This window comes from Schistocerca gregaria, chromosome 3 (assembly GCF_023897955.1).
Source record: "Schistocerca gregaria isolate iqSchGreg1 chromosome 3, iqSchGreg1.2, whole genome shotgun sequence".
Taxonomy (NCBI): Eukaryota; Metazoa; Arthropoda; class Insecta; order Orthoptera; family Acrididae; genus Schistocerca; species Schistocerca gregaria.
The window spans coordinates 409,673,785-409,684,272 of record NC_064922.1 but is presented as its reverse complement, the minus strand read 5'-3'; the positions used below and the strand labels follow the sequence as shown (position 1 = coordinate 409,684,272).

The 10,488-nt window shown below is 39.3% G+C and overlaps 1 protein-coding gene across 1 annotated transcript in view; it reads right to left on the bottom strand.

The window, feature by feature from the left end:
- Window positions 1-5,425: 5,425 nt before the first annotated feature.
- Window positions 5,426-10,488, bottom strand: part of LOC126354408 (probable serine hydrolase) — a 43,865-nt gene continuing 38,802 nt past the window's right edge. The window contains exon 3 of the mRNA XM_050004021.1: window positions 5,426-5,481. Coding sequence (XP_049859978.1) covers window positions 5,441-5,481 — 41 coding nt within the window. The 3' untranslated portion in view covers window positions 5,426-5,440. The remainder of the gene's footprint in view (window positions 5,482-10,488) is intronic.

Genomic DNA, 10,488 nt, shown 5'->3' with positions numbered 1-10,488 from the left:
CTGGCAACCGCCTTGGTAGTCCGAGAATGCCTCCATGACATGTGATATTCACAAAATTGCTGTGATTCCTGCAAAGGGGAGGAGGGGTGGGGGGTGGGCGATTACTGTCGCGGCTTTGCATTGGCATGATATACTACATTCCAGTGCCTGTATTTTCACAATGTACCCTGCAATATCCTTCAGAACAAATGAGAAAAATGTCTGAAGGACATTGCACAGTATATCGTGAAAACATAGGCGCTGTAATGTAGCACTAAATGAAACATACAGTGCCAACGGGAACACTTCAAAATCCTTAATATACGTCGGGGCCACAACGCGATCTGAGATGTATTCCACACAGAAGTGTGGTAGCGTGGACATGTGGTTGGAGCGTGGCGCTCTTTCGAGTCCCCAACGTCTTAAGTTATGAAACAAGGGAAACCGACGTGACGTAGTAGCGACACGTCCGTTAAAGCCACGAATGGTGTTCCTAAGTGACGCGTGGTGGAGCATCCACTTGGTGAGTTCAATTTTCATACTCGGTTCAAATGCGGTGTTCCATGGGTTGACGGATAGCGAGACTGAAAATAATAGCTAACACTTGAGAGAGTTTCTGAGTTCAAGACCTAGCCGGTGAAAACGATTCCCATCAGAAATATTTTACTTCAGTGCTTATACGTAACGCATCCAAAACCGTGATTGGAAGACGGTTGCATTAAAAATTTTATACATATGGGTGATTACAACATAATAACAATGTTGTGCGACATTTAAATACATTAAATGATAACAGCAGCTTTCGAAGAGATGCAATACAATCGTGCATTAATAATTCGTCATTTTTATGTCAACATGCCAAATGTGCGTTGTTCTGATTTTCGATTTGCCACTGAGTAGTCTTCACTCGTTTGTAAACATTTTAAACAGCTACAGTGACAGATTTAATAACATTTGTGTCAAAGAGGAACGCCTCATCTGTCACGGAACGGAAAGGAAGCTGTAACGTCGGCTATATGCGACCTAAGTGAAGAAGGAATTACGAAAAATCTTTTAGCTTAAACAATGACCAGTGTCGGACTGATTCAATACCTAATTGTGGTTTCATATCATCTCTCTCTCTCTCTCTCTCTCTCTCTCTCTCTCTCTCTCTCTCGCTCGATCGCTCGCTCTCAACCGCATAAAAATGTGAATACGAAAGATTGATTTCAAAATTAACTGGCTTCGTTGAAAATTTTACGACCGCGAATTTCCAAAATTGAAACCATGTCAATCGCTATTCTCGCAGATAGATCGGACTTCATTAATATCAAACAGACAGGTTCTATCTAATAAATGTACATCATAATTACCTCAATGAAATATTCATAATGGCTGCTGTTAAATTGCGACCAAGACGGCTGCCTAATTCATCTTACAAAAACTCAGCCTCTGATTCACTAGAGCTACTACAAAAAAAAAAGAAAAAAAAAGAAATAACATTTAAGTAGCATGTTACGGTATTGAAATAGAGATACAATACATCTGTCTCCTTAAACATGCCGTACTATTTAAGAACACTTACACGGTCATTTCACCCCAAAATTACAAGCAAGAAGACACAAGGTAAGCAACATAATTAACAGGTCTTTTTTGTCATGGAAATAAAAATTTAATCGGCTTTATAAAGCGACTACATGAATCTGAATATATGTGAGAGTTCCTCGCATGGTGGAAACGTATTATTCTCCGTTTGACCAAATACCACTATTCAACCAAGACGAATTCCACAACTCAAGTCTGAAAAAACCACAGTGACGTTTCAAACCTTACACATCACACTCGATAATCGACTTGTTATGGCAGATTAAGGTGTTCTCATTGCGAAGATCGTCCAAAATTATTACACTTGAAATGCTTATCTATCGAAGTTGAATGCATCTTGATCTATCTCCATTATTACAAATATACTATCTTAATCTGCGAATACTAAAAACACATCTCTAAAAACGATGTATTTCGCTAAGGCACCCTGAACATATAGGTGCCATTATTTATTGTGTTTGTCGTCGAAGTCCAGCCCTGGACGCAGTTGGGTAGGTTCCACACTGCATAAAAAAAGGTTACATATTTTATCTCAGTGGGCTACAGTTCGTCGTTTCTCTCTTAATGATGGCCTTCACTTTGTCTAACAAAATATAGAACCACTTTTGAGACATACCATAAATATTCTGGAAATGGTTGGAATACCGTTTTTATACTATATTTCTTCTCCTTCTTTAGCTATAATGGAAGAAACAGCATCTTCTTCAGTGATGACTTAACTTTTAATACTTTTTATTATTCGGAACGTAAAAGAATTCTTACTAATAAATACAGACTGACATACCAAAGTTTACTTTTTTATTTAATTAAAATGTACATTGGGTAGTGTGCAGTTTTTTTATGTGGAATGATACAGGAAGGAATAGCCCTTTCATGTGCAGATAGAACATGCAAAAACTTAAGATTATATTTCACTCCACAAATGTATTTAAAATAAAACAGTCATTTTACATTCCTTGTATCACTTGACTCAAGAGGGAGGAGAGCAGTCATGTAATTGTCAACATTGTGTGCATGTGAGGAAACAAAACGAGGGGGCAGTGGTGAATGGCAGTCAGACAATGTGTGCGCGACGTTTCGTTAAATTAGGAAAGCGGATGAGTGCAGGTACGCGTATATACAGGAGCTGGGCGTAAGATTACAAATTGCTCATTTGGTATCGAACCTTGATTTCAACACAAGTTGCATGTCATTTTGCTTTTAGTTGTTTCGAGTTGATGTTATGGCTGTGCTGCAGATTAACTTTTCCAAGTGCGTGAACAAACAGTATATTGACGCTGTATTTTTCCCCCTTTCATGTATGTGAGCATTGGCGTGCAGACAACGACACATTCTAGTGCTGCTGCTATGAACCAACCAGTATGTTTTATGTTTTGCTGATGGCAGATGTCAGGCAGGTAGGTGACAGCTGTGAAATCAAGACGAGCGATTAATTAGTGATCACTATCTGTAACGATATATCTTTGCAGAGTTTTATTTATGATCAGACTTCTCGTAACTAGCTCTTTCTTCTGTGTAAGATGTGCCTGTTAAGATAACAATGGTACATAGTTAATGACTGAGCTTAAACACTATAATGTAGCAAATTACAGCACCAGAAGACAAAAAAATTTAAAGGATTATGTGTAACCTAGTTTCCACTGTACTGAATGAGGTCGAAGTAAATATCATCTGTGTGCTTCAATAGTTTAGTTTCTTGAGTTTCTGTGTGTAAATTTAAAACCTAACAGCCACAGTTCTCGCGTTTTCGTTTCTGTCAGAAAGTAAATCGATTTTGTGTCATATTACAAGTTCCTTATCAGGGGCAAATTATTTTGTTTCATCTGAGTGCTTCAGTAGTTAGGTTCTTGAATATCTGTGCATTAATAGACACAGTTCGTGCGTTTTCGTCAGGGTCTACATCACAAATGAGCAGCACGTGCCGATAGTCTGCTTATCTCCATAGTTTAGTTCTCCACGGTCTTTGGTATGGACAGGGACTGCAATTGTTGTGTGCGGATGCGAGCTGAGTTGGTGACACTTCGTTCTCGGCTTCAGGCTGTGATGGCTTCGGTTACACAGTTTGAGGCTGCAGTGGATGGGCACCAGTGTTGTGAGCCGGCCGATGGAATCCAACAGACGTCCAGCGCATCGGATCCTCCGATCGGTCCTCACTGGTGGCCCACCCAGTTACTGCTCGCACTGAGGCTGACCCCTCACCTGTGGTAGAGTGGGAGGTCGCCCCGGGGCGATGCAGGCGGCGAAAGACTTCCCAGGCGGCCGCATGTAAGGCCTCCTCGGTTTGTCTGACAAAGAGGTTCCAGGTGCTGTCTGTGACTGACACTGTCGCTGAGCCTGTAACGTTCCCTCTTTCTTTTTTATTTAGGTTTGATTTGTTTGATTGTTATTCTTTATTTCTATTATTCGGAATCTTTTTTTTTTTATTAAATTGAGCCTGAAACTTACGTAATAAATACTTCGCGTGAAGTACGATTTGCAGCATAAACAAAAATTAATTTCGGAAATGTAATCCACTGAATATTAAAAGTAAAGCTTTTGAACAACGCGCGTGACTGACTAGATACATTCAGAGGGTACGTACATTCGCGTGCGAGTGGTTGCGGTCTGATGAGAAATTTTCATTGTGAAATAATTTCGTCGTAACACACTCGGAGATTGCGAACGTACATTCAGAGTAGAGGCACGTACGTTCTATCATTCCCCGTGGCCTGGGTAAAAGAATGGCAATTATTTAAATCTAAGAGTATTTCTTTTGCATCGGACTAGTATTTTTATAAGAAAAAGAAGACTGCAGGTTCTGAATGTCTCGGCAAAACGAATCGGAAGTAATTTTAGCGGCCACGAAAGGAAAGTAGAGAGCACAATCACGCACCTCTATTGTTGAGCAGCGCCGTTTTGAAGATCTCCGGTTTCATCTAAAACTCGCCTTCTCTGCTTAACATAAATACTCCATAGGCATGGGAATAAGGCTTGTTGTGCGATGAAAATAATATAAAACACATCTTGCGCCTTTTAACTCTTTCATTTACCACACACACACACACTAGTAATTAGACAGTACGACATCCCACCAGCCCATCAGAACAAAAAGTAGTCGTTCATACAAGAAATAAAAAACGAAGGGCGAAATTGTTCCTATGTCTCTCAAAGATAAAAAGTTTACCAGATATTTCTCTGGTGTGTCACTGGAACAAATTTTCAGCACCTCTGCGATTAAATCACAATATTTTCAGTTCCTTTACATCGCCCCCTTGGGCGAATTGTCTGAAGAAATGTCAATTTTGCGGGCAATGAGCCCAAACACTTTGCACACTGGTAGTCCTTGACTGTTATTCACACGTAATAGCATTGCACTGTCAGTCTCTCTCTCCCGATCACTTCATTCTACAAACATGGTTTTGATGCCAGTTTTGACACATGACAATGAGGACAAAACATTTATATAAGGATACACAGAACACATGTAAAACACACATAAACTTACATACTATACGCACAAAATTATTACATCGTCCTTGACACAAAATCATCACATTTGGATAATTGTTACATCCTCCTATTACCTTCTTTCTTCTCTCTTTTTTTTGTATTGTATACACAAAATTATTTTATTATTTCTTGGTACATCGGATTATACAAAGGTATTACATTGTTTTATACATAGTCTATCGCTATATAAACAGTCTTCTTTTACACTTGTTGCTAATAAAATTCATAATTCCTAAGTCTTTTTTTTTTTTATTAAAAAATTTTTCAGGAAAGTCACATATTTATTAGAGTGTTCGGATCTAAATTGTGGGTTAATAGTCGTGTCTGGGGCAGCAAGAGGCGTTAGCTCTTGCTTAGAGTTGGTTCTGCTTTCCACTGCTTCTCTCTTCTACGCCCAGATCTGCTTAGTGACATCCTTTCCGTATTTTACTATTGTCTCGTCATGGGTAATATAAACATGTAACAAACAAAAATTCACATGGATTAATACTTAGTCTAACTTAATACTAATACATATATATACATATAAACATAGGCGTTGTTCAAAGGTAACGTGGGGCGTGAATCATGAGCTGGGGTAGTCAGACTTTATTTCGGGTTTCAGGAATCTGTGTTTCTACATGTCTTGGCACTTCGTTGGGTGTCCATTTAAACGTAGATTTTGCTTTGCATTTAAATTGTCCTTCTATGTTATGCCGTTAGCCAATAATGTGTCATATGCACATAACTGCACTCGCAACAATCAGTTTGGTGGCGCGCTGCGCGCCGTGTGGAACTCGGCAGTTGCGCGGGCCCACCGCCGTAAAGCGATGCCGCGCGTCTCGGTCCAAACTTTTCAGTGTCTCGTGCAGTGTTCGCAGAGTTTGCAAAAAAACCAACCGCACTTGTTTCCACTTGCTGTACACCTTGGCTGTGGGAAGGGACCACTCGGTGCCTCCGAAGTCCACCGCACAAAGGTAAGTACTGCACTTCACTATTTGGCTAGCAACGGCACACTGTCCTATGTAGTGCACAAACACTTGTACCGCCGCAGTCTTCGTCGATTCACTATGTCTCTTTTACCTCGAAGGAAAAGGTTCGTGATATGAAACGTATTTTCACTTGTCTATTTGCATATAGCTCACAGGTCACTGACACTGAATAACATTGTCACACTGTCCTGTCCATTCAGAAACAAAACTGTAGCTCATGATATCACTAGCTTGTCTTTTGTGATAAATGCCCACGTTCGTTATTTGTTCCAGCGATTGTTTACTGAACCTTGTCGGCGTACCTTTTTGCTCATAACATTTTTATTACATAAATTGGTAGGTGATTGTGTTCTCAGAAAGTACGTGCCTCTAATACTATATTTCGCGATCGTGACACTGTCTGACATCTCATAGAGCATAGGAGAACACGTTTGAGAACAACAGCACTTTTTTACTCTATGTCGTGCTACTGATGCACTTATGTATTGAAATAACAATACTAGGACATGAACGCACTATAAGTGCTTTTAGAAGTTGTCTCCAAATGAGGCAAAGTTTGTTCATTCTCTACCCGCGAGTTACCATGTGGGAGGGGGGGATTCTTTCATCCTTTCGTCACCCAAGTTTGTAACAATGCATGGTACACACACATCATAAACATAAAGGAATAAAATAATAATAGGAAATGAGTAAACAGACATAAATAAATCACTATACATAAATTGCTAGGTAGTACAAACAACAGATTAATAATGAAGCTTGGCTGCTGTGCGCTACTGCCTCTAAAGTCGGTGCTCGCGTATATGGTGTTTTTTTTTTTGTGTTCATATTTGTGTTACTTCTTCTCCTTCCATCAAATATCTTCCTCTCAGATTGGTCAAAATATTATAAACACATAAAAAAAATATAATCAATGTACTGCATCCCTCTAAAGTCAGCGTACATCCTTCGTATTTTCACACTAAAAAAAAATAGATTATTAAAATTCTTTGGCGTTACTGGGTATCACGTAGTGTTTCTCAGTGATCTTGATAATGTTTTATTACGTCAATCGTCAGTCATAGTGACATTAATGTAACTTCATGACTTTTCCCCGCCGATTGAAATCTCGCAGTATCTCGCCGAGCGCCACATGTAAATAATTGTGTTTGTTTCGGCGTTACCTCATTTTTTCGGCTAGTTGTCTACCTGTAACTTACCTTATACATACTCCTTTATTTTTTTTGTAAGGGACGGTGTTATGTTTGCTTCAGTTAACATTCACAGATTGTATCTCAACATCGTACTTGCATTCAAACATGTATATAAAGTTAAAAGAAAATTATCTGTATGACAGTAAGATCACACAAGTTGTTATTCATGTATCCTATCTTTAGGTGCACTTTTCTTAGATCAAGTTACTGTGCGTATGGTGTATATATCCCTACACTTTCATTAGCAGTTAGGAATCCTTTTTTATAATTGCAGCATACAAAAAAAATTTAAGGTCGTGTTTTGTGCGATATATTTATAGATAAAAACTCGTGGTGTGGATACGTCAAAGACACAAAATACTTTCTCAGCAACCTATCGTGTACTTGCGTCACAAATTTAACCTTTGTACCTTAGGGAGTCCAATATTTTTCTTTGTAACTTACCCTATACCTTACTGCCTTGATACACAAGTGGCAAAAAAAAAGAATAAATAACTTACATCTATTTTGCTGTGAGGTCTGTGCCAATTGTTCGCTCCAGATACCTCCGTACATAAACTTAAAACTAAAATACCACTGTGACCAAACAAAAAACATTCCGTCAAAACTTACAAGTACACTTCGTGTTAAACATCGCTAGTCACCAACTGACGTGTATGTCCTAGCTTACCTGTGTCTTGCGTCCACGTTCACTGACAAATGTAAACAGAAATAGTGAAATGCTCTGATTCACTTAGCTGCATAAGATGTATTTTCTTTATCCTAATCGTGCTCGTTCCTTTTTTTACAGTAACTTATTTTATACTTGTGCATTATTAGATATGACGTAGATACTTAATCATAGTAGAATCTTCGTAAGTCTCTGTGTGCATACAGCCCTTTGATCTTACCACTGTGAGGGTATGCAAGTAAATAACAACCGTCGTGCGGAATATGTGCGATTACGTACGGACCAGTATATTTCATTTGCCACTTAGCGTTTTTCTTAGCTAGCAAGGAAGATTTCACGTGAGTTTTGAGTAACACCTTTTCTCTGATTGTAAATCTGGTGACACCATGTAGCCGTTTATCATAATGCTTCTTTCGGCATTGGGCCTGTTGTGTGATAGAGATTAATACTTGCCTTATTTTTTCATTTAGGTCGACGGGTTGTCTAGGAAAAGACGGGATAGGGTTTACCCATTCATTATTTTCTTTCTTATTGCATATTAGTTCTGACGGCGTAACTGCAGTGTCGTATATTGGGAGATTGTTTACCACCTGTTCAAAAACGTTTAAGTATTCAATCCATTTAGACTGCTTGTTGGCTACGTATGTCCTCATAAACCTATTCAATTCACGGAATATTCTTTCAATAGGGTTTGATTGCGGGCTATACCGGGATATCAGTATTTGTTTAACCTGTTGTTCTTTCAGAAATTTTTTCCAAGCATGGCACGTAAAATTGGTTGCGTTATCTGTTAAGATCGCCTGTGGTTTCCCAACAGACGGGAAGTAGTCGTTTAGCATACGTCTGATAATAGGCTTAGCTGCAGTTGTTTTCGTGGCATATAATTTCACATACTTGGAAAATACATCATATACTCCAACAATATATTTTACACCTCCCCTGGCAGAGGGTAAAGGACCCATAGCATCTATGCATACTAGCTCTAGTGGGTTTTTTGGTAAAATAGGATGCAACTCTGTCTCGCAGTTCAGATTGACAGGCTTAACCTTCTGACAAATAATACAAGTTTTCAAAATTTGTTGTGTGCGTCGAAGCATATTGGGAAAGTAACAGTACATATTTAATTTCTTATAGCACTTGCGGGCACCGTAGTGTCCCCAAGCGTAGTGAGTATGCCAAATTAAACTTTTCTTATATGCTTCGGGCACACAAACGCACCATGTATCGCTGTACATGTTCCTCCTGTAAAATAATACATCCTTGTGTAATTTGTAATGTTGTCTTATGGGTAAAGGGGGGTTATTGTTTAACTGGAATCTAACTTTTCTCCACCGGTCATCTTCTTCCTGTAATTTGGCCATATTATTGCACATATCCAAAAAATATTTCCTGAATTTTGTGTCCTTGATGAGCATAACTTTAAATTCTGTGTTCTCTCCTACCAATTCTTCGAACTCAGGTAGTCCTTGTGGTAATCTTGACAGTGCGTCGGCGATTACGTTATCCTTGCCATTCACATATATAATTTCAAAATCATAAGACTGCAAAAATAACGTCCACCGCGCAAGGCGATTGTGTAGCAACCTACAAGTGAGTAAAAAGCTTAATGCCTGATGGTCGCTGTAGATTCGTATATGTTTGCCAAATAGATAATAGTGGAATTTTTTAATAGCCCACAAAATAGAAAGGGCTTCCAATTCTGTTGTGGAATACCTGCGCTCGCATTCTGACAGAGTACGGCTAGCAAAACTAATTATCTTAACATTGTCGGAGCTAGCGCCTATGTCCAGCTGAAATAGACAGGCTCCTAGTCCCGAAAATGAAGCATCCGCCGCTATACAGAAATCTTTGCTCATGTCAGGATGTTCTAGTATTTTAGAATTAACCAAAGCATGTTTTATTTTTTCAAACTCGGTCTGGCATTGAGGCGTCCAGATCCACTGTTTGTCCTTCTTTAAGAGGCCCAATAATGCAGGGCTATTGAGCAATTGGTTCGGCACGAACCTGCGAAAGAAAGAACACAATCCCATAAATGCCTTTAGCTGTCGTTTTGTGCACGGCGCGGGAAAGTTTTTTATGGCTAACAGTTTTTCTGGGTCGGGTCTTATCCCTGCCGGCGAAATTGTGTGACCGAGAAATTTTATGTCTTTTCTCACAAATTTTGATTTGCTAAGGTTTGCAGTGACACCTGCCGCTGAAAACCTCTGTAACATTCTTTCCAAAAGCTCTATATGTTCATCCCATGTAGGTGTTGCTATTAATATGTCATCTATATAAACTGTGAGTTTGTCAAGAAGGTCAGGTCCTAAAACAGTGTCGAGCGCAGTTATGAAAACGCCGGCACTAACGTTCAATCCGAACGGTAGAACACAATACTGGTAGGACCTACCTGCAAATATGAATGCTGTATACTCCCTACTATCAGGTGATAGTGGGATTTGCCAATATGAACTACGTAGGTCTACACTAGTTAAATATTGCACCCCATGAAAACGCTGCAGCTGTTCTTCCAGGTTTTCAGCTCGGGTGGTTACTGGAACTATAATCTTATTAATTTCCCTTGCGTCGAGAACGAGTCTCACCGAATTGTCGGCTTTCTTGA